General features: G+C 45.3%; 3 protein-coding genes across 3 annotated transcripts in view; 2 read left to right on the forward strand and 1 right to left on the reverse strand.

The window, feature by feature from the left end:
- Positions 1-6594, forward strand: part of LOC309549859 (gastrula zinc finger protein XlCGF66.1-like) — a gene marked incomplete at its 3' end in the record, with an annotated part of 187184 nt that extends 180590 nt beyond the window's left edge. The window contains exon 5 of the mRNA XM_082250355.1: positions 6514-6594. Coding sequence (XP_082106481.1) covers positions 6514-6594 — 81 coding nt within the window. The remainder of the gene's footprint in view (positions 1-6513) is intronic.
- The window catches only part of LOC309550264 (uncharacterized protein), a gene marked incomplete at its 5' end in the record, with an annotated part of 231995 nt that overhangs the window by 70696 nt on the left and 136538 nt on the right, over positions 1-24761 (forward strand). The window lies entirely within an intron of this gene.
- LOC309549860 (uncharacterized protein) lies at positions 15230-24009 on the reverse strand (the record flags this gene model as incomplete). Its single annotated transcript, XM_082250356.1, has 5 exons — positions 23837-24009; positions 23623-23720; positions 23306-23533; positions 23016-23226; positions 15230-15930 (listed from the first exon to the last, which is right to left on the reverse strand). The coding sequence occupies exons 1-5, from the start codon at positions 23919-23921 to the stop codon at positions 15230-15232; spliced, it is 1323 nt and encodes a 440-aa protein (XP_082106482.1). The 5' UTR covers positions 23922-24009.

Raw genomic sequence — 24761 nt, forward strand, 5'->3', positions numbered from 1 at the left:
CACAAAATCTAAGTTCTCCTCATATATTAGCAGCTCCAGCTCTCCCATCTTGTTGGCCAGGCTTCTGGCATTGGTATACAAACCACATAATTTTGTCCGGATACATACTATATCCTCGTTTGATGTTGTTTTTAGGTGGCTCTTGCGATTTTTCCCCATACCCACCTTGGGTTTAGGAACTTTGAGTGCCCTACCGCTAATGTCCCCATTTGTGCCCGCTGAAACTTGCTCCCCGCTGGCTGATTCTACATCTGTACCCTCCCCCCATCACCTAGTTTAAAAGCCCCTCTAGCTTGTTGGCCATCTTCTCACGCAGTACGTTTGCACCCTCCCCATTTAGGTGCAACCTACTAAAGACTGAGAAGTCGGCCCAGTTCTCTAGGAACCCGAAGCCCTCCTTACTACACCAGCTCCTTAGCCAATTGTTTACTTCCCTAATCTCCCACTGCCTCTCAGTATTTCAGTATTTATGAAAATACTACCTTGGAGGTCCTACTCCTCAACTTAGCTCCTAAGTCCCTGAAATCATTTTTTAGGACTCTTCATCTCCCTGTGACTTTGTCATTGGTACCCACGTGTACCATGACAGCTGGGTCTTCCCCAGCCCCACCCAATAATCTGTCCACCCAATCCGTGATGTGCAGAACCCAAGCTTCCAGTAAACAACAAACTGTTCGGCACTTACGGTCATTTTGACAGATTGCCCTCTCTGTCCTTCTAATAATTGAGTCCCCTACCACCAGGACCTGTCTTTCCTTTCCCTTGCCCCCACCCTCACTGGAGGAGTTCTTCCCCTGGCAGCTAGGGGTGTCCCTCTGCTCCAGCAATGCTGGTCCCTGACTGGATTCCCCAACATCATGCAACAGGGCGTATTTATTGGGGTGCTCCAGCCCAGGTGCACGACAATGCCTGGCCTCATGGGGTGAGAGTATGACAAGTGCCTTGTTCTCTTCTACCCTTCCTAACTGTCACCCAACTACTCTGCTCTGATGCCTGCACCCTTGTATCTCCGCCCTCCTCTGTGCAGGCCCCTGCTTTTACTTGACGGGTACGTTCCCAGCTCTCATTCAGTATGGAGATTCTTCTCAGTGTTGCCAGCTGCTTCCCTAGATTCAGGACCTAGATACTGGTATGGACTGGGTAATGTGTTAGGATCTATACTGGTATGAACTAGGTAATGCATTAAGATCTATACTGGTATGGACTGGGTAATGTGTTAGGATCTATACTGGTATGGACTGGGTAATGTGTTAGGATCTATACTGGTATGGACTGGGTAATGTGTTAGGATCTATACTGGTATGGACTGGGTAATGTGTTAGGATCTATACTGGTATGGACTGGGTAATGTGTTAGGATCTATACTGGTATGGACTGGGTAATGTGTTAGGATCTATACTGGTATGGACTGGGTAATGTGTTAGGATCTATACTGGTATGAACTAGGTAATGCATTAAGATCTATACTGGTATGGACTGGGTAATGTGTTAGGATCTATACTGGTATGGACTGGGTAATGTGTTAGGATCTATACTGGTATGGACTGGGTAATGTGTTAGGATCTATACTGGTATGAACTGGGTAATGCATTAGGATCTATACTGGTATGGACTGGGTAATGCGTTAGGATCTATACTGGCATGGACTGGGTAATGCGTTAGGATCTATACTGGTATGGACTGGGTAATGTGTTAGGATCTATACTGGTATGGACTGGGTAATGCGTTAGGATCTATACTGGCATGGACTGGGTAATGCGTTAGGATCTATACTGGTATGGACTCGGTAATGTGTAAGGATCTATACTGGTAAAGACTGGGTAATGTGTTAGGATCTATACTGGTATGGACTGGGTAATACACTCATACTCTCACCACATGAGGCTGGGCATTGTCGTGCACCAGGAGGAACCCAGGACCCACTGCACCAGCATAGGGTGTGACAATGGGTCCAAGGATTTTATCCCAATACCTAATGGCAGTCATTGTCTAGCCTGTAGAGGTCTGTGCGTCCCTCCATGGATACGCCTCCCCAGACCATCACTGACCCACCACCCAACCAGTCATGCTGAACGATGTTACAGGCAGCATAATGTTCTCCACGGCTTCTCCAGACCCTTTCACGTCTGTCACATGTGCTCAGGGTGAACCTGCTCTCATCTGTGAAAAGCACAGGGTGCCAGTGGTGGAGCTGCCAATTCTGGTGTTCAATGGCAAATGCCAATCGAGCTCCACAGTGCCGGGCAGTGAGCACAGGGCCCACTAGAGTACGTCGGGCCCTCAGGCCACCCTCCGTAAGTCTGTTTCTGATTGTTTGGTCAGAGACATTCACACCAGTGTCCTGCTGGAGGTCATTTTGTAGGGCTCTGGCAGTGCTCATCCTGGTCCTCCTTGTACAAAGGAGCAGATACCGGTCCTGCTGATGGGTTAAGGACCTTCTATGGCCCTGTCCAGCTCTCCTAGAGTAACTGCCTGTCTCCTGAAATCTCCTCCATGCTCCTGAGACTGTGCTGGGAGACACAGCAAACCTTCTGGCAATGGGAGGTATTGATGTGCCATCCTGGAGGAGTTGGACTGCCTGTGCAACCTCTATAGGGTCCAGGTATGGCCTCATGCTACCAGTAGTGACACTGACCCCAGCCAAATGCAAAACTAGTGACAAACACTCAGAAAAGATGAGTAGGGAAAATGTCAGTGGCCTCCACCTGTAAAACCATTCCTGTTTTGGAGGTCGTCTCATTGTTGCCCATCTAGTGCACCTGTTGGTAACAACCCCCTCTGCTACTTGACTGAGCAGATGAATATTCCAGGAGTTTCCCTGACTTGATGCTATACTCTGATTATAAAGTGTTGAGCAGTGTATATGAGTGTGGAAAACTCTTGGTAATTTTTCTTGTCTTCTGACAGACGGACTCTGTGGTGGGAATAGAAGGACATCGGAGGAAGATGTGACTACAGAAGATAATGACATGGCATCTTCTCCAGAAGTAAATCCCGTTCCTCATAATATACATGACAGACCTCACCATTGGAGGAGATCATTGGAATCTCCTGATACTTCACATAGTCCTCTAATATCTGACAGTGCCGACAGGTGCGGGAAACCATCTCATCTCAGGGAAACTTCTTTATACCATACAGGAGAGAATTCATTGTCATGTTCAGAGTGCGGGAAATGTTTTAAAAAGAAAGGAAACTTTCTTAGGCACCAGATAATTCACACAGGGGAGCGACCTTTTTCATGTTCAGAGTGCGGGAAATGTTTTAGCCAAAAAGGAAACCTTCTTCAGCACCAGAGAATACACACAGAGGAGCATACCAATTCATGTTCAGAGTGCGGGAAATGTTTTAAACAGAAAAGAAGCCTTCTTAGCCATCAGAGAATACACATAGGTGAGCGTCCCTATTCATGTTCAGAGTGTGGGAAATGTTTTAAACACAAAAAAAGCCTTATTAGCCATCAGAGAATACACACAGGTGAGCGTCCCTATTCATGTTCAGAGTGCGGGAAATGTTTCAATTGTAAAGAAAGCCTTCTTTGCCATCAGAAAATACACACAGGAGAGCTTCCCTATTCATGTTCAGAGTGTGGGAAATGTTTTAATCATAAAGGAAACCTTCTTTGCCATCAGAGAATACACACAGGTGACCTTCTCTATTCATGTTCAGAGTGTGGGAAATGTTTTAATCATAAAGGAAACTTTCTTAACCATCAGAAAATACACACAGGTGAGCGTCCCTATTCATGTGCAAAGTGCGGGAAATGTTTTATTGATAAAAGAAGCCTTCTTAGCCATCAGAGAATACACACAGGAGAGCTTCCCTATTCATGTTCTGAGTGCGGGAAATGTTTTAATCATAAAGGAAGCCTTCTTAACCATCAGAAATTACACACAGATGAGCGTCCCTATTCATGTTCAGAGTGCGGGAAATGTTTTAATCATAAAGGAAGCCTTCTTAACCATCAGAGAATACACACAGGTGAGGGTCCCTATTCATGTGCAAAGTGCGGGAAATGTTTAAATGATAAAAGAAACCTTCTTAGCCATCAGAAAATACATACAGGTGAGCGTCCCTATTCATGTTCAGAGTGCGGGAAATGTTTTAATCATAAAGGAAGCCTTCTTAACCATCAGAAAATACACACAGGTGAGCGTCCCTATTCATGTTCAGAGTGCGGGAAATGTTTTAATCATAAAGGAAACTTTCTTAAGCATCAGAGAATACACACAGGTGAGCTTCCCTATTGATGTTCAGAGTGCGGGAAAAGTTTTAATCAGAAAGTAAACCTTCTTCGCCATAAGAGAATACACACAGGGGAGCGCCCTTTTTAATGTTACGAGTGCAGGAAATGTTTTCACTTTATTTTAAAAATCCTTTTTTTTAGGAAAAAAATATGTGATCTGAAGAAAGGGAAACATCCACCACCAAACAGACCAATAAGGTACTCCTTACCAGATGCAAAAGGTGACAGGCTAAATAAATAGTGTATCCAGACACCTCCACCGATAGGAATGCAGCTTACCAGAAAACTCTAACAAAAACGCCCATAGAAAAATCCACAAAGGATCCCAAACATGCTAGAGCTGTATCCTAAATGACCTTACCAGATGATGGTATATGGTAGGCAAAAAACGATGACTGGCGTGTGCGGAGGACTGAAGACCAGATCTCATATGACAGCAAATGAAGGCTCAGGATGATGTGGGCAGAATCCAACCATAGAATAAAAGAAGGGGCGCCAATAGCATAAAATCCCACAAATTTATTAAGATAAAAAGAAACACACTTACAATAAAAAGGAGAACAATTGGGAAGGGAGAGGAATGACAGCCGCCGGCCGGACGGCTTTGCTCGCCCGTACTTCCTGGACGCTAGTTAGGGTGACGTCAGCACGCCGTGACCCGATGCGTTTCGGCAGAGATGACGTTATCAAAGGTACCTTTGTGCAGAAAAGGGTAAATAAAGGAATACAGAGTATAATACTCAAACCATTAATATAAAACAGCAAGACCGACAACACATAGGACAAGCGTTTAGATATAAGTGCCAGAGGTATCTTCCATAATTACCATGCACACAAGGGCCCCTTCCAGGCTGGTGTATTCAGAGCGTTCTCTCTTCCAAGACTTAACTATTATAAATCTATATCTCATAGACTTGCATAGGGCCATTCCGATGGGTGGAGCTATCTAACCCCTCTCCTCCCTCCGGGCGTATCTCACCCAGGATTTCCCCATCTCCTAACTTTAGCATAACTCAGCCCCCCCGCTATCACCTCCTCTCTGGGGGGGGGGGTGAAATTAGGTATCCTCCTCTTGAATGGGGCATTAGGTATGCAAGGTCATCCCCTGGTCAAATTGTCCATTCCCTAACAGATGGCCACCTTCTAAAGAGAGCGTCTTTGAAGTGGAGTCAGAAATAACAAAGGAAGTGAAACGGCCTGGTCTAAGTTATTACCTCGGCCCCTTAAGGTCTGCAAAAACAGATAATTGTATACTCACCTTTTTCCGTAATTTTCCTTTCCTAGTGCATCTTCATGGCAGCATACAATTGGGGGGTTGTGGCTCCGCCTCCAAAACTTTATAGGACTGGTTAACTATAAATCAAAGACAGACCCGGCTCGCAGCATTCTCTGTAACTCTCATCATTTGGGTGGGAATCTGTATGCTGCCATCAAGATGCACCAGGAAAGGAAAATTACGGAAAGGTGAAGATTCAATTTTCCATTTTCCTGGCGCATCATGGCAGTATACAGTGGGAACTAACTCGCCATATGAGAGGGTGCAAGAACATTTTGTAATGGTCAGTAGCGTAAGTATGCATTTTCCAAATTTTACTGTGGTGAGCTGGTTTCACCTAATAAAGTGTAATGAAGGTGTCCTAGGAGGACCATATTGCTGACTTGCAAATAGCCTAAGGAGACACTCGGCACTGCTCTGTCCACAGAGCTGGCACTGTCCTAGTTGAATGTGCTCTTAAAGCGGAGTTCCGGCCTCAAAAATGACTTTGGGCCACCCGCTTGCTGGCATTCACCAGAAAAATAAATGGATAATGACGATTTTTTTTTCTTTACTTACCTTGTTATAGAAGGAAATATACTTACCTTTCTTCGACTTCCTCTCTCTGTGGCCGCGGCCCGCGCCGTCACTTCCTGCTTGCATTGATACCTGGGAGCTAAACGTCATCGCTCCCAGGAATCAATGCGCCTGCACCGGCCCCGCTTGTCAGTTCTGGTGCAGGCAAGTCATTCCCCGCTAAACAGCTGTGCAGAAGCTGTGCAGGAATGACGTGCCTGCACCGGACATGACGAGTGGGGCCGGTGCAGGCGCATTTTGGGATGAAGAGGACGTGCTAGTTTCAGCTGCCCACACCTGAGATGGCAGCGTATATATTTCTTTATAGATATTCATTTCTTTCTATGCTGCAGATTGTGATACTGGAATATTTATGTCTGCATTAATTTGCAGTCCTTTTTGTCCTTTATTTCTTTCTTTTTATATTTCCTTTAAGTGTTGGCAGCTGATCCCATATCAAATATGGCGGCTACGATATGACCTAGTACAGTTCAGACTGAGGCGGGACTTTGATTGATGTTGTGTATTTATTGGTGGAGTCAGCACGCTGCCCACATCCCCAATAAAAGTAATTTGTGATGAGCGCGTAGGGATTCGGCGTGCTGACGTCACCACGCTTCCCGGAAGGACGGGCTATTATACGAGCCAGCCGGCTTATTTTGTCTTAATGCGATATTATTTCCTGCTCAATGTGAGTTTAATTTTATTATATTTTTAATAAATGTGTTTACGATATAACACTATGGAGCCTACTATATCTTTATATGTGAATACCGGATACATCACTAAGGATTAATGCTCTGGAATATCGCTGTCCCAGAGGAACACGATCTCTCAAGAGAAGGGATGATATGAGCTTTTGCTCTATACAGGCATATTTCCTTTGATTTCTGGTAAGCTCATGAGCATGCTTTATTAACTGGAGCCCCGTGGTGAAGCCAGTATTGCTGAATCTCTATTTCACCTCTGTTTATCTACCATTCACCATCTTGGGATCTCTACCATAAGGGATTTTTTTTATAAATGAGACACTATTTGGTATACCTATTTCATTTGTGATTAATCCGTGTTCACTACACTTGTGTATATTTGTGATTTATTGTTATTTATGGCACATCAATTGCATATTATTTGAGATACAGTATTTGTTTTCATTTAAGAGAAACACATTTTGATTATTTGCTCACCTCACTTGTGATTTATGTTTATCTGTGATCATTTTGTGACTTATTGCCCACGATTGGTAACAGTTTTCAAATTATCATTCACCTTTTGGGACATTTGGTTGTTCCATATCAGACTAGCACAGCTTGTTTTACTTTTTTGCTTACGTTTGGTGTTATCTCACTTCTAAGCTGCAGCTTTTTGATCTCTGGCCCTATTAGCGAGGTTATATACTGGTGTTATACACAGGCTTTTGTGGCTATCTCAGTGGGAGGGAACTACAGCGGTGCATCCTGGGATTGGTCATAAAAGCCAAGGGCACATGTGACAGGATGTCTTTGGGCGGGAAGCCAGGTCCCAGGAGGAGGGTGAAGGATGTCTCTTCTCCTGTCAGAGTAGAAAGCGGTCGCAGGCCTAGTGGACCAGAAGTGTGAGGCTGAGCTGTGAGGTCCTGTGGAAACTGACAGTGGAGCAGTGGCAGGGATTCCTGTGAAAAGCAGTGTCCGTGAGTATCAGGGAGCTTGGCACGGGTTTGCCCAGGAAGGGGACCTCTCCAGGGAAAGCCAGTGGACAAGAGCCAGCATACACAGCGAGTAAGAAAGGGGGTGCCAAGTTAGACCCTGAAGAGAAACAGAGAAACCTAACATATAGTTCACCTTTGAAATCTTCACCTGGCAAAGTGAAGCAGCGGCCTTGCCGCACACATTACAGATAGTTGTCCTCAGGTTTGTGCATAGTTACTAGTTGTAGGATCCCACTCATCCCTTCTCCCATCCCAGTTCTAAATAAATACAAAAAGCCAAATCCCCTGGGCTGTTCATTGACTGAGCCAAGTACAGAGTGATAAGATTTTACAAACTGTTGCTATGGGTAACCCAGGGGAATCCAATCTCAGCAGCTCCCAAGGGAGCAGTGCTACATCTATATATACACACATCTATTTACAGTTACTAATGGAGATTACACATAAACTCCTCATGAGGCAACAGCAGAAACACACAGGAAGCTCGGGTTGCCACCTTTTCTTTAAGCCAAACTCGAACACTTTAGCTGCGCTCGGCAACATTTTATTTTTAAGGGGGAACACTGTGGACTCTGATGTAAAGGGGAACTCTAATGTAAGGGGGTTTCTGCTCACCAAACCTCCCACTCACTTTAGAGTTCCCAGCATTCCCCCCTTAATTCGGGTTCCCAAAGCCCCCCTTACTTCAGAGTCCACAGGGCACCGCTTAAATCTTACCTTAGTGTACTCACTCACATGGAGTCATGATATAGAAGGGAGAGAGGGTGGAGACTTCAGTCACAGACATTGGATGGTGAGCTCACTCACCCGAGGATGGAGGCTCAGGCATCAAAGCCTTTCATCCACAATGTATCTGCCGGTTGCTGAGCTTCAAACTTCCAGCCCACACATCCCTTTCCTGAGGCACACAACGCCAGGGATTGGAGTGTGAGTGGGCAGACAGAGGGGTAGGGGTGGGAGGAGGAGGAATAGACCAAGCCCTTTCTTCTCTCCTGTCCGTGTATGGGGGTAGGGTTGGTGTGCACATCTATGCACTCAGGGGTTGTGGTAGTTGGGTATTTGGTGAGCCACAGTCCATTCTGAATATTGTGTCCGGGTTTCAGGTGGCCTGAAACCCAAACACATGATTCAAAACCCGAACTGTCCAGGTGAATCCTTGATAAGTGGCAACCCTACAGGAAGCACCAGCTAAGTGTATGTAGCACTGCCCCCTTGAGGGCTGCTGGTTGATGGGTGTTCCTCAGCACTCCTATGACCCTGTGAACCGTCCAGCCCACTGACACTTTAGGTTCCAACATTTCAATAATAATCTTCAAGGACACACTGACACCATTAGAATACTGTTTGGTTATTTTACTTAAAAGGTAAATCATTATAGCTTATTGATAACAAATATGTCTTAGCAATAACAAAGTGTAGCAGTATCAGTCAACTGAACCCCACTTAACACAAGGAGGCTCAATGGAGTGACACCATTAATGTGAAAACACAGCAAAGGAAAGGATAATAGATCACATGGATATTGCAACCTTACTATGCATCAGCTTTACTTGTCAATTTTATAGCAACATGCAGTATCTCACAAAAGTATGTACATCCCTCACATTTTTGTAAATATTTTATTCTATCTTTTCATGTGACAACACTGAAGAAATGACACTTTGCTACAATGTAAAGTATTGAGTGTACAGCTTGTATAACAGTGTACATTTGCTGTCCCCTCAAAATAACTCAACACACAGCCATTAATGTCTAAACCACTGACAACAAAAGTGAGTACACCCCTAAGTGACAATGTCCAAAATGGGCCCAATTAGTCATTTTCCTTCCCCGATGTCATGTGACTCATTAGTGTTACAAGGTCTCAGGTGTGAATGGGGAGCAGTTGTGGTAAATTTGGTGTTATCGCTCTCACTCTCTCATACTGGTCACTGGATGTTTAACATGGCCCCTAATGGCAAAGAACTCTCTGAGGATCTGAAAAAAAGAATTGTTGCTCTACATAAAGGTGGCCTAGGCTATAAGAAGATTGCCAAGACCCTGAAACTGAGCTGCAGCACAGTGGCCAAGACTATACAACGGTTTAACAGGACAGGTTCCACTCAGAACAGGCCTCGCTATGGTCAACCAAAGAGGTTGAGTGCACATGCTCAGCGTCATGTGCAGAGGTTGTCTTTGGTAAATAGACGTATGAGTGCTGCCAGCATTGCTGCAGAGACTGAAGGGGTGGGGGGGGGGGACAGCCTGTCAGTGCTCAGACCATACGCCGCACACTGCATCAAATTGGTCTGCATGGCTGTCGTCCCAGAAGGAAGCCTCTTCTAAAGATGATGCACAAGAACGCCCGCAAACAGTTTGCTGAAGACAAGCAGACTAAGGACATGGATTAATGGAGCTATGTCCTGTGGTCTGATGAGACCAGAGCAAACTTATTTGGTTCAGATGATGCCAAGCATGTGTGACGACAGCCAGGTGAGGAGTACAAAGACAAGTGTGTCTTGCCTACAGTCAAGCATGGTGGTGGGAGTGTCATGGTCATGGGCTGCATGAGTGCTGCCTACACTGGGGAGCTACAGTGCATTGAGGGAACCATGAATGCCAACATGTACTGTGACATACTGAAGCAGAGCATGATCCCCTCCCTTCAGAGACTGGGCCGCAGGACAGTATTCCAACATGATAACGACCCCAAACACACCTCTAAGACGACCACTGCCTTGCTAAAGAAGCTTAGGGTAAAGGACTGGCCAAGCATGTCTCCAGACCTAAACCCTATTGAGCATCTGTGGGGCATCCTCAAACGGAAGGTGGAGGAGTGCAAGGTCTCTAACATCCACCAGTTCGGTTAGGTCATCATGGAGGAGTGGAAGAGGACTCCAGTGGCAACCTGTGAAGCTCTGGTGAACTCCATGCCCAAGAGGGTTAAGGCAGTGCTGGAAAATGGTGGCTATACAAAATATTGACACTTTCGGCCCAATTTGGACATTTTGACATACGGGTGTATTCACTTTTGTTGCCAGTGGTTTAGTCATTAATGGCTGTGTGATGAGTTATTTTGAAGGGGCAGCAAATTTACACTGTTATACAAGCTACTTTACATTGTAGCAAAGTGTCATTTCTTCAGTGTTGTCACATGAAAAGTAAAATATTTACAAAACGGTGAGGGGCGTACTTACTTTTGTGAGATACTGTATATTAACGGATGACTTTAGCTGAAAACCTCTGATGTAAAGTCTAGTAATATCTAATCCTCGCTAATAATGACTCAATATTATAATAACCGGTCCCCTTTAAGACAGCCTGTGCTGAGGTCCCTTTCCTAGCAAGGCCTTGCTAAGTCTTCAAGGGCAGTTGGAGCTCTTATCACTCTTCAGCGTGATATTTGTAATCCCAGGATAATAGTGTATGTATGTTACTATCTGCAGTTAGTGTGTCATAGAGGAAGATTTATACTTGTGATTAGGATGTCACCAGGCACTCCTCCGTCTGTCAGTGTCCACCTGTTAATCTCCTGCAACCCAGGCGATGTCCTCTCCCATGCTCCTGCGTCACGGGGATGATCAGCGCTCGGTTGTCCCAGTCAGTCAGTTCAGCTTCACCACTGGATCTATCACGCTGTCTGATTACCAGCATCCGCACCACTGAGGATGGATTCCTCTCTCTCTCTCTAGGCCGCATGCCCTGGGCCTCCGTCACCAAGTGTCCCAGCACACCTCTCAGGCTGATCTCTCCTCACTGAGTCCCGGAAAGCAAGCGAGCGCACTCACTGTCTAGCAGATAGGTTTGTTGACTCTCCCATGATCCTCCACTCGCCCAATGCTCCCTGGCAGTATAGTTTCCTCGGCAATCCAAACAACAGTCTCCATTCAGTTTAGAACTACGTAAATCTCCCACAATCCAGTTCGCACACTTCCTGTGAAAGCTCCTTATCTGCAAGCAGCCTTAAAGGGACACTCTAACAATCTCAACATAACGGCAAACCTGAATATATATGTGTATATATATATATATGTATATACAGGGCTCAAAATTTAAAGTCCTGAGCTACTAGCCAGGCCTTAAGGGTTACTCGCCACCAGTTGCCCCACCCAACTCCTACCTTGCCTCACCCCACCCCTAATTCCGCCCCTAAACACGCCCTCATAAATTATCTCAAGATTACACTGTTAAATGTTTTTGCATTAATGCAGAAGTTACAAAAATAAATATCAACAACAATGTTTTCAGTGCCCATCAGTGCAGCCTCATCAGTGGTCATCAAGGGTCTGGAGGGCGGGGGGCTGAAGAGATCTGGGGGGGGGCTGAAGAGAACTGGGGGGGGGCTGAAGAACCCTAAGGGGCTGGAGAGGGGGACTGAAGAGCACTGGGGGGCTGGAGGGGGGGGGGCTGAAGAGCACTAAGGGGCTGGAGGGGTGGGCTGAAGAGCACTGGGGGGGGGGCTGGAAGGGGGGGCTTAGGAGCACTGGGGGAGCTAGAGGGGGGGCTTAAGAGCACTGGGGGGGGGGCTGAAGAGCATTGGGAGGGCTGAAGAGCATTGGTGGGGCTGAAGAGCACTGGGAGGGCTGAAGAGGGGGGTGGCTGTACAGCACTGGGGGGCAAGCAAAAGAAAAAAAAGAAGTTGGATAGGAGGAGCGGTGGGGCGGCTGCATATAGAGGAATATAAAGGAATTGATCTTTCCCTATTCCTCCTGCAGCTGCTCAATGCCTGCAGAGAGGAGAATCAGGCATCCAGCTGGAAAGATCAATTCCTGTATATGCAGCCGCCCCACCGCTCCTCCTATCCAGTCACACAGGGAGGCTGCTAAATCCTTGAACACTCACCTTCTTCCAGACCCTGCGAGCAGCGCAGCACAGACCGAGGCAGCAGCTGCCTTCACATGAGATGATCGGCGCGAGTACCGGCTTGACACCCCCCATTGGTATTCCACTGCTGGCCGAATAATGTCAGAGTGGCGGATCACCCCGCTGTAACAGCTTCAATTGTAATTGCCGGGCGCTCGCCGACATGCACAATCCCGCCTCCTAGCCCGGCTCCTTTGATAGACGTCACACGTCTTGGTTGGCCAGGTATTCTGTCTATCAAAGAAGCCGGGCTAGGAGGCGGGACTGTGCATGTCGGTGAGCGTCCGGCAATTACAATTGAAGCTATTACAGCGGGGTGATCCGCCGCTCTGACATTATCCGGCTTTCCTCTCCTCTCTTCCCCTGAGCGGTTCCCAGAGCTTGCCCTACATAATTTTCCACTCGCAAAATGCAAGCAGGCGAGTGGAAAATTTGAGGGCTATATATATATATATATATATATATATATATATATATATATATATATATATATATATATACACAGTATGGTAGTCTGATCCCAGCTACATGTAGTATTCTGGTTAAAGAGTTTTAATAGCAAAAAATTAAAACACTCACTTGAGGTAAAATATACAAGTGCTCATCTGATGTCGGAGTCTGTGGATCCTCCTAGAACCGTCTTGTAGGACCGCTGTCATCTGTTCTGGCTGCTGGGCAGAGAGATGGCTGGCTGGGGAGCCTGGAGGAGCCCCAAGAAGCCACGCTAACCAGCATGGAAGGCACAGCGGAAGTGACATCACCAGAAGGATAGGCGGTACCAGATGAGAAGATAAGCAAGGCTATGCGCTCAGAGTATTTGGCTCCTTCTACAGGGCTTTCCTCTTAGTCTATACAGAGCCAGTCACAAGGACAGCAGCCATAGGTGGTCCTGTGCATTCCTTTATTGTACCCCCATAACCAAAGACCAGTGACATTTTCTGGATTACCCTCTACACTGATCATTGGTATTTTTAGATATTTATTGCTGGCTGGACTATATATAAACTCTGTGTGCCACTATCTCCTTTCTCTATTAGTAGAAACACAGGATTTCCATCTTCCTTACTAACAGAATGGTGATCTGCCTTGCTTACATTGGCAGACAACTGTTTCGGCTCTCTAGGGCCTTGGTCCTCAACCCTGGCCCTCAGGGCCCACTAACAGGCCAGATTTGCAAGATAACTGAAATACATCCCAGGTGATATTTGCTCAGTGATTGCAGTACTCTAGTCTGCATCTCCCCAAGGTAATACTTAAAATCTGGCCTGTTAGTGGGCCCTGAGGACCGGAGTTGAGGACCACTGCTCTAGGGAATGATTGCCGGGTGCCGACGGACACCGTATCTACCAGACTTGCTGATTGGCTCCTGCTCTGTCCAGCGGGAGCTGGGCGGTGGCAGAGCGTATGCCTGCCCCAGACCCGGAAAAGCAGATGTGATTCTGTGCAGAATGGCCGCCCTACCGCAGTACATGTATGGGGGTGGTCAGAGCAGAATGTCTCCCTGATAAAGAGGCTATGACCTGGTGGATTACATGCGGAACTCCTGGGCCCAGCTGAGGACATTTAGGGTCTTAAGATTGAAGATGTGGTGGATGTCTCCTTTTGGTTTGGGAACTGTGGACAGAGAAGAACTCCAGGAACTCTTCTGGCCTTAGCTCAGTGAGATAGAGTTTAGAAGACTAACGTCATAGACAGGTTGCCAAAAAGTTTAGGGCTTTAGAAAGGGCCTCCAATGGCTGTAAATGTGGTGCCTTCTCCACTCTCCATCTCACTAATAAAACCCCAATGGATGACTCTCTATGAACTGATCACATTCCAATCACCGATCATCTAATCATTGGTAAAAAAGAAGACTCGGCACAGAATATTGTACGAAGCGTTTTTATTGGACAAGATCAGAATAAGCAATTACCACACAGTAAATGATATGAATAAAATAAAGCTTAAATCTTTTATCATAGAATTAACAAATGTGTCAAATGTATTAATAATCATACATTGGTTGGACCAATAAAAAGCCGGCTACTTCCATAAATCAAAAAGGAGCAACAACATGAAGCAACCAATAAAAAAGGTTCACCAATGGAAGATAAAGGATTAACATAAGGGCTCCCAGCTGCCTGCCAACCCCACAGCGGGTCAGAGGGCGATGCGGGTGTAAACCAACCCCGAGTGGACTGTGGTGGTTTCACATTTGTTTATGGACTAAACAGTTCCACCTATTACAATCCAGCGTCCATTTCCCATAGTACCACCAGGGGGCGTACTCTGATGTTTCATTAGATTTCCTTTATTTTTACACTTTCCCCCCCTTTGAACATGAAAACAGAGCCTAATAATAATATATATATATATATAAGTGTGAATTCTTTGCGTACATAAGGAGTGAAACATTTTCCGCACTCTGAACATGAAATAGGACGCTCACCTGTATGAACTTTCTGGATTTTAAGAAATAAACCTTTGTTTGGAAAACATTTCCTGCACTCGTAACATCAAAAAGGAGCTCACCTGTGTGTAAGTAGGTGTTCTTTCTTAGTTAAACAAAATTAGAGACGCTCGTCTGTATGAACTTTCTGGTGTCTAAACATTTGAGTGCAAAACATTTCCCGCACTCTGAACATTAACAGGGAAGCTCACCCCTGTGAATTCTCTGATGGCGGAGAAGGTTTCCTTTATACTTAAAACATTTCCCGCACTCTGAACATGAATAGGGACGCTCCCCTGTGTGAATTCTCAGGTGCTGAAGAAGGTATCTTTTTTGACTAAAACATTTTCCGCACTCTGAACATGAATAGGTAAGGTCACCTGTATGTATTCTCTGGTGGCTAAGAAAGTTTTTTTTATCATTAAAACATTTCCCGCACTCTAAACATAAAAAGGGACGCTCACCTGTGTGTATTCTCTGATGGCTAAGAAGGCTTTCTTTATGATTAAAACATTTCCCGCACTCTGAACATGAATAGCGATGCTCACCTGTGTGTATTCTCTGATGGCTAAGAAGGATTACTTTCTGATTAAAACATTTCCCGCACTCTGAACATGAATAGGGACGCTCCCCTGTGTGAATTCTCAGGTGCTGAAGAAGGTATCTTTTTTGACTAAAACATTTCCCGCACTCTGAACATGAAAAAGGTCGCTCCCCTGTGTGAATTTTCTGGTGCCTAAGAAGGTTTCCTTTGTGCCTAAAACATTTCCCACACTCCGAACATGAATAGGCAACCTCCCCTGTGTGTATTTTCTGATGGCTAAGAAGGCTTCTTTTTTTACTAAAACATTTCCCGCACTCTGAACATGACAATGAATTCTCTCTTGTATGAAGCCCTTTATGGTATAAAGAAGATTCCCTGAGATGAGATGGTTTCCCGCACCTGTCGGCACTGTCAGATATTAGAGGACTATGTGAAGTATCAGGAGATTCCAATGATCTCCTCCAATGGTGAGGTCTGTCATGTATATTATGAGGAACGGGATTTACTTCTGGAGAAGATGCCATGTCATTATCTTCTGTAGTCACATCTTCCTCCGATGTCCTTCTATTCCCACCACAGAGTCCGTCTGTCAGAAGACAAGAAAAATTACCAAGAGTTTTCCACACTCATATACACTGCTCAACACTTTATAATCAGAGTATAGCATCAAGTCAGGGAAACTCCTGCTGGGATATTCATCTGCTCAGTCAAGTAGCAGAGGGGGTTGTTACCAACAGGTGCACTAGATGGGCAACAATGAGACGACCTCCAAAACAGGAATGGTTTTACAGGTGGAGGCCACTGACATTTTCCCTACTCCTCTTTTCTGAGTGTTTTTTCTTTTAAATCAGAAAAAGTTTTATTATAAAGAAAGAAAAGTCCATTCCATTCGGTACACAATATTTCCGCTTTGTACAGTCATAGACACAGCGATCGTAACCTTCATATATAGTCACTCCTGCATGTTTCCATTCCCCACCTCCACTGACTCCACCCACTCCACCAACATCTCACTGACTCCACCCACTCCCCCAACATCTCACTGACTCCACCCACTACCCCAACATCTCACTGACTCCACCCACTCCCCCAACATCTCACTGACTCCACCCACTCCCCCAACATCTCCTTGGCCTGCGCCTTATCCCGTTCCCTCCTGTTTATTCATTCCTAGGACTTTTTTTTTATTATAAATTTTTATTGATTTTTAAACATAGAAGTAAAAATAACACAAAAATACAGACAAGAAACAAACAAAGCAACTAAATCAACTCCCCATCCCCCCAACCTCAGTGCAATGCTCATGTACTACAATACTTATAGGAAAATACAAAAGGAGAACCTCCCAGGAGAACCTCAACGTGGCAGTGTCTCCCCCACACAGACTCTCACCCAGGTCCATACCCCAACCTCCCCCACCCTCTCACCACTGCTTGTCGTCTGCTAGGCATAGACTTCATTTGTTACCTCCCTAAGTATCAGGGGACCTCAACTCACCCCTCTAAGGTGACCGTCACCTTCACCGGTGGGAGACCACAATCACCTCCGAGAAGAGTAGATGGCCTCTCAGTCCAACCCTGCCATATAACGCATCCTCTATTCAGGTATGTGGCTTTGTAAAATGGCAGCATCGTGTTCACTGGTGACTTCCAATACTCCACCGATGGCGCTTCGGTCTTCCTCCAATGTAGAAGAATAGCCTTGTGTGCATAGAACAGAGTAACCGACAATAAAATTCTTTGTGCTCCAAGAGGTGCCATTTCCTCCACCAAACCCAGCAAACACACTGTCAGCGTCAAAGGTACCCTCAGTGTGGTCCTAGGACTAATCTTTGAAGTGGTAATTCTTGTGGACCAAGGCCAGGGGTATCCAACCACATGTCCCACAACTTTTCAAATTTACCCGGACATCCTCATTTTTTAAAGATGTAGCACCCTCCTAGTCAGGTGTTAGAGATTGAGTATAGTTTTGGCTCTGTCTGCCTATCAGAGGAGCAGCAGGTAAATTCTATATTGCACTCTGCTTATCAGGGAGCAGGATCTGTGAGTTAGGTCTGCTCAGTGTGCCCAGTGTGTGATTCATCTGGTCTAAGGGAGTGTCCCCAGCTGATCCAATGGGGAGGCACATTGGATGCTTGAGGAAACCTGGCCAATGACACACAGGCTTTTGATACAGCCCCAGAGAATGGCACAGATAGGTTGTCTCAGTGCATTGTGGGGCAGGGTATAAAAAGCCACGGGCACATGAGGTAGAAGGGGGAGGGTGGGGATCCCCCATCCCTTGCCTCTTTCCAACCACAACCCCACATAGGCACACGCTCATTTATCCGGCTCCTTGCTGGTGAGCGTCTTAGCATTTTTTTTGCTATCTCTTAGTAAATTGAGGCCTCTCTCTGTGGGATTGCCCCCTTCTCTTTCACTTTCTCATATTCTTTGCTTGCCTGACTTTCCTTTCTTCCTCTCTCATACCATCTTTGCCTCCTCTTTTTTTATCTCCATTCTCTTCATACCCCCGCCCCCCCTTTGCCCTTTTACTTACCCTCCACCTACCTCTTCCTAACCTCACTTCCCAACCTTCCCCTCGCCCTTTTTAAACACATGGATAACATCAGGATCCTCTCGATCAATGCTAAGGGACTTAACATCCCGGAAAAGAGGCAAATTTTGTTGAACGATTTAAACAATCTAAAATTGATATCACCTTTGTACAGGAGACCCACTTCAGGGATGAAAAGCTTCCACTATTTAAGAAGGAGTTTTTCCCCTTGGCCTACCACTCTACTAACCCGGAGGCTAAATCAAAAAGAGCCTCTATCATTTTTTCTAGTACGGTACCATGGACACTGCGCGCATATTCTAATAGACCCCAATGGCTGATTTCTGTTTCTGAAGGGCAATGTTGGTGACGTCAGAGTGACTTTGACCACCTATTATACTCCCAACAGCCAGCAGGATGAGTTCATTACTAGAGGTATGGAGAAGCTCCTGGATTTCTCTGAGGGTCAACTAATTATTGAGGGAGATTTAAATATCCCTCTGATTCCTTCGGAGGATACACCTCTGGGATTCTCCTCTGTCCCCCCCTGGCGTCCGCAAACGTATTGCAAAGTCCCTCCATAGTGCACAATTGATAGATGTGTGGCGCCTGATGCATCCCAGAGAACGATACTATTCTTTCTATTCCTCACCAACTATACTCTCGTATAGACTATTTCTTGATGCCGCATTGTCAACTACACACAATCCCGTGACTCTTTAATAGGCTCTATTACATGGTACGACCATGCCCCTGTTATACTTTCTTACGCACTAATTGACTTTCGAAGGTCAAGAACCCGAATGTGGAGACTAAATGAAAGCCTACTCCAAGATTAGACTGTTTTGACAGATGTAGAGAATTAGACCATTTCTTTCAGACTAACACCATTGCAGATACTGACCCCGGAATCATTTGGGAGGCACACAAGGCAGTGATTCGTGGGGTGCTCATAAAGCATGGCTCCTGGATCAAAAAACAGCTTACAGCACAACTAGACTCCTTACTCAAAGCTTTACATGCATTGGAGTCTCATCACAAACACGCTCTGTCACTCTCCTCAGAGGTAGAACCTATGACTCTACATAGGCAAATTAATGACCTTTTACTTTACAAAGCTAAGGCAGCCATGCAAATTTGTCGTAAAATGTCATATGAGTCGGGAAATAAGTGTGGCAGACTATTGGCTAGATCCCTCCAAGAAGAAACCTATTATCTCCCGCACAGGTCAAAAAGCCGCGTTACCTAGACATATCACACAAGAATTTAAATCCTTCTATGCCTCGCTCTATAACTTACAAACCCCAACAGACCCATATAGAGGAATACCTGCTCTCTTTCTGGATGCCCTGGTTGTCCAACACTGACAGTAAATCCCTAGAGGATCCCATCACCTTGGCTGAACTAAAACAGGCCATAGGTGGTTCCAAAGTGGGGAAGGTTTACCATCCAATATTATAAAACACTCTTGCCGTCACTTGGACAGTTTATGGCTGACATGTTTAATACATGGGGCTCTGGGACATATATCCCCAAAGAGACTTTACAAGCTCACATTTCAGTCATCCCTAAAGAGGGAAAAAGGTCTCACCTCCTGTAGTAGCTACCGACCCATTTCCTTGCTAAATGTCGATCTTAAACTGTTCACCAAAATCCTAGCAACTAGGATCCAACAACATCTGACGCAACTCATCCATTTGGATCAAGTTGGATTTGTGCCTACACGTGAGGCATGGGATAACACAACCAAGGTCCTCAACCTCCTACATGTAGCCACCAAGACCCGCACACCCTGTGTCCTCCTAAGCACAGACATAGAGAAGGCCTTTGATTGAGTATATCAGCATTTTATGTTTGCAGTACTTCGACATGTTGGCATCGGCAACACCATGCTAAATTGGATCTCCCAGATCTATACTGCCCCTGCCGCCCAGGTTAAGGCGAACGGTGTCTTATCAGACTACTTCACAATTAGGAATGGGACAAGACAGGGGTGCCCTCTGTCACCCTTACACTTCACATTATCACTAGAATCCTTTTTATGTAGAATACGCCTCCACCCGGATATCTCAGGCATGACTGTTGGGGTGACCCAGCAGAAAATATCAGCGTATCCAGACAATGTTATTTTCCCTCATAAATCCCATAATTTCTCTACCGAATCTTCTTCACGAGTTTGAGGCATATGGCACTCTGTCCGATCTAAATATCAACTTTACTAAATCTGAAGCTATGGGAATAGGCTTATTAAACTCCCTTCTCCACCAACTGCAATTGCATTTTAAGCTAAAATGGATGAACTCAGCGCTGAAATACCTGGGCACTCTCAAACCACCCAAATTTTCACCCATCTTCACGCTCGACTTTCTTCCCCTCCTAAAGAAAGTCCACATTCTATAAGATAAATTGAATTCTGGCCTCCATTCATGGTTTGGGAGATGCAACGTTATTAAAGTCTGCATACTCCCAAGATCCTATACCTCTTTCAAGCACTTCCGATATTCATCCCTTCGCATTACTTTACACAAGAGGACACCCTACTAGTGGATTTTATCTGGGCACATAAGCGACCTGGGCTATGTAGGAGATAACTCTTGCTTCCTAAATTACCAGATGGACTGGCAGTGCTGGACTTATGCAAGTACTATCAGGCTACACAGTTGGGGAGACTCAGACTGGTGTCGTCATGGTGAAGCAAAGCTTTGGCCCAGACTAGAACAGGCCCAATGCGACATACCCCTCCATAGAGCTTCATCGTGCCACCATTCACTACCAGACTCCATAAGACGCCATCCCCTCATAGGTCACACGATAAGAACCTGCTCTAAATTATTCACACAACTTTCACTTTCCCCAACGCACTCACCACTGACACCCATACTGGGGAATCCCCAGTTTACCCCGGGCTACCAAGATAAAACATTCAGGACCTTGATGGAGTCAGGCTATTTCCAAGCCTCCCATTTTTCAACATCATCTAGTTGGCCTGCACTCAAAGACCTCATGGACTCCTCGGGACCCTACCGTCTAGATTTCTGGAGAGCATTGCAACTCCATAATTTCTTAAACTCATTGCCACCTCCCAGTAAACGCAACACACAACTTACACCCTTCGAAGAACATTGCTCCTAAGACAGAATACTGACACAGGTATTATCCATTACCTATGCATTACTGATCACACCCCAGGGGACTTACCAACCCCCATTCTTAGGGAACGGGATTTAGACTGTAACTTTAATCCAGACCAACAAAATCACATCATTCCATTTACATTTACATCATCCATCTGCACGTAAATACAAGAAACCAACTTCAAACTCCATACAAGGTGGTACCGCATGCCGTCAAGGTTGAGCAGATTCTTCCCCACACTCACTGATCAGTGCTGGAGATGCCAGGAAGGACCGGGGGACACTCCTACATGATTTTTGGTTGTGTCCTAAACTAGTGGAGTTCTGGAAGAAAGTACGTGAAATGTCTCAGAGGTTTATAAACCGACCGCTCCCCAATGACCCTGCTCTCTTCCTTCTCCATGCTTCTAACATCCCGGCCCAGACCTATAAAAATTCTGTCATTCGTCACCTTCTAAATGCTTCTAAAATGTGCATCCCTCTTAAATGGAAAAACCCACAGGGCCTGACTGTTGGCATGTGGCTCAAAGAAATAAATAGAATGGAAAACCTTGTTCTCTCGACACGTCCCCAACACGAACGATATACCAAAACCTGGGGTCAATGGAATATATTTGTCATCTCTGATGAAGGCTGCTCTTTCATTAAGGGTGGCAATACTAAAGAGACCTCATGTTGAGTTTGGGGGAGCTCTAAAATATTGGTGGAAAGTATTGCTGATGTAGGGCCATAGCTTTACCAATGCTAACCCTCCTACACCCTCCCCCCCCCCCTCCACACCTCCTAACCCCTTCCCCCCCGTTATGCGAAACTGGAACAAACAACTCCGGGTACTTTCTAGACCTGCATAACTCCTCCCATTAGAGGAATTGTAGAACACCTCTTATTCTACGACCGATGTAGATCTCAACCTTATGACTGAATTGTCTTCAGTGTTGTAATACACTGTCTCAGCATATGTCCTATAAGGAATGTTACTGTTTATTATGCCTGGAAGTTGTCTTTTATAGAAATAAAAGATTTGAAAAAAAAAAAAAAAAGAGATCTGACATGGATCAATGATACAACCTTACCCAACCAAACATCACTGAGTAATAATGCTATTGAAATGATGACAATTTTATTGTTTGGAACATGACGTTATATTGAGGATTGGAGATGGACCTTTTATATGGTGTACAGTATCTCCTCTTCATTTGTTTGGAACAAGACATTAGACTCAGGCATGGGGCAGAAGACCCAAAACTCATAACCTAGGTGCCTATATCATGCACATTTTTTTTGCCAGCTGAACCCCAGAATCCCCATAAATCCAGTCTGAATACAAAAATTGTGTCTGCAGCACAGAGAAGGAAGATTATCTGAGAGAAATACAGGAATACAGGACGGGGAACACAGCTCAGGAAAGTGACCAGGGGATTACAGGCTGATATCACCCAGCCCCTGCCCTACTCTGGACCAATCAGTGAGCAGTATGGGTGGAGGAATGTATTTAGTGTTAATGACCCACCTGTGCTGATCTCTGTAGGAGTGTCCTCCTCTATAAATGTCCCCGTTATTCCATCCTCCTCCATAGACTGCTGATTATCCCTCACATACTTCTCTTCTTCTTCTGCTTTAACCTCAAATTCTATATCGATTGGATCTCCACTCTAAATCAAGAAAATTAAAGAATATCATCTGTAAAATATAAGATTTATTATTGTGACATCACATAAAAATCCACACATTGTCTCCATGAGTCTGTGTTGTATAATCTCTGTCTCACCAACCTTGTAACAGTGGGGGATGGTGTAACCTTCCTGTGTGGAATCCCGGGAATACAGAGGACGGGGACATCTCTCTGGTGGGTTCCTGGTATTAGGTGGCTCCATCATATCCTTGTGTCCTTCTGAAAACTTCTCCATCACTCCATACTCCTCATCCTCCTCTTTATACTCTTCTTTAACATCAATATTATCATCCCCGAGGTTTCCACTCTGAATATATAATAAAACATTCATTGTAACAAATATACTGTATATAAATCATAACTACCAATAATTGTCACTCATCTACCTGATGATGGTGAGGGATGGTGTGACCTTCCTGTGTGGAATCCCGGGAATACAGAGGACGGGGACATCTCTCTGGTGGGTTTCTGTAGCTGGATGACTCCACCATGGTGTCCTGGTACAGATCTTTGTGTTCTTTTAGAAACTCTGACTCCTCCATCACCCCATCCCCATCATCCTCCTCTTTTATCTCTTCTTTAACCTCAACTTTAGAATCTCTCAGGTTTCCACTCTGAATATATAATAAAAATGACATCAATGGTAACAATGCAGATAATGTACAGATCCTAATGATACTATCAGTGATTGTTCCTCATCTACCTGATGATGGTGAGGGATGGTGTGACCTTCCTGTGTGGAATCCCGGGAATACAGAGGACGGGGACATCTCTCTGGTGGGTTCCCATTACTGGATCCATCTGTAGGAAACACACACACTGACTGAATACATTGTTTCTATGTGTTTATCAGATGATGGGGGATCTAGGTGGAGCCTCCGTACTGCTCTCTCCTTTACAATAAAGTCTCCTCTTACCCGGTGATGTGAGGGGCGGCTGATTCTCCATCATGACGTCCTTGTAGAGATCCTTGTGTCCTTCTAAATACTCCCACTCCTCCATGGAGAAATAGACAGTGACATCCTGACACCTTATAGGAACCTGACACACACAATGATACAGTCACCATCCAGACACATCCCTTGTCTGTTACTGGATAATGTCCCAGAATTCCCAGCACCGTTCACCTCTCCTCCGTGATCTCTCTGGGGACTTCTAGAATCTTCTTTGTATTTCTCTATTCTATCAGGGGGGGAGATGGAGGCAATGTGATGGTCATATGATCTCCAGACTTCACAGGAGGAAAACTCTAGGTCTGAACACAAATAGTAAAATCAAATGAAATTCCCAGAATCCTCCTCACCTCACCATTCAGGTTTCCATTTGATTAAAGCCCCACCTCAGACTGAGGTATAATTTACCGACACAGGACCCCCACACTACGCAGGGTAAAAGCTTGTTGCAGGCATTCTGACATCATTACATACAACGCAGGACCAACAGTCCCACTTTACGTGAGGATGCCAAGGGTCCGCCCACATCCTAAGAGCATGAGAAAAAAAAGCCAGATGGATGGACATTGGGGGGAGGAGCTGTGAGGTCAGTGTGATGTCATAGGACATATAGACTCTGGATGGAGGAACATTTAGATGGGGAGATTTGAGGGACCCTCTATATGAGGATCCTGTGCTAACCAAATCATTGTTCCCGGGTGCCTCCCACTTCTCCTAAAATGAAGAGTGAACTTTGACCTTTACCATAGAGAAATCTGTCAGGATTCTGTGAAAGTAATCTCTCATGTGAGCAGGTGACGTGCGGAGGAACGGAGTGTAAATAGCAGACAATTTTCTCCAGAGCTACTAATATTGGGGATTGATTTTGCTGCATGCTGGTGCCAAGTTT

This window comes from Pelophylax lessonae (genome assembly GCF_965119305.1).
Source record: "Pelophylax lessonae genome assembly, chromosome: 3".
Lineage (NCBI taxonomy): Eukaryota > Metazoa > Chordata > Amphibia > Anura > Ranidae > Pelophylax > Pelophylax lessonae.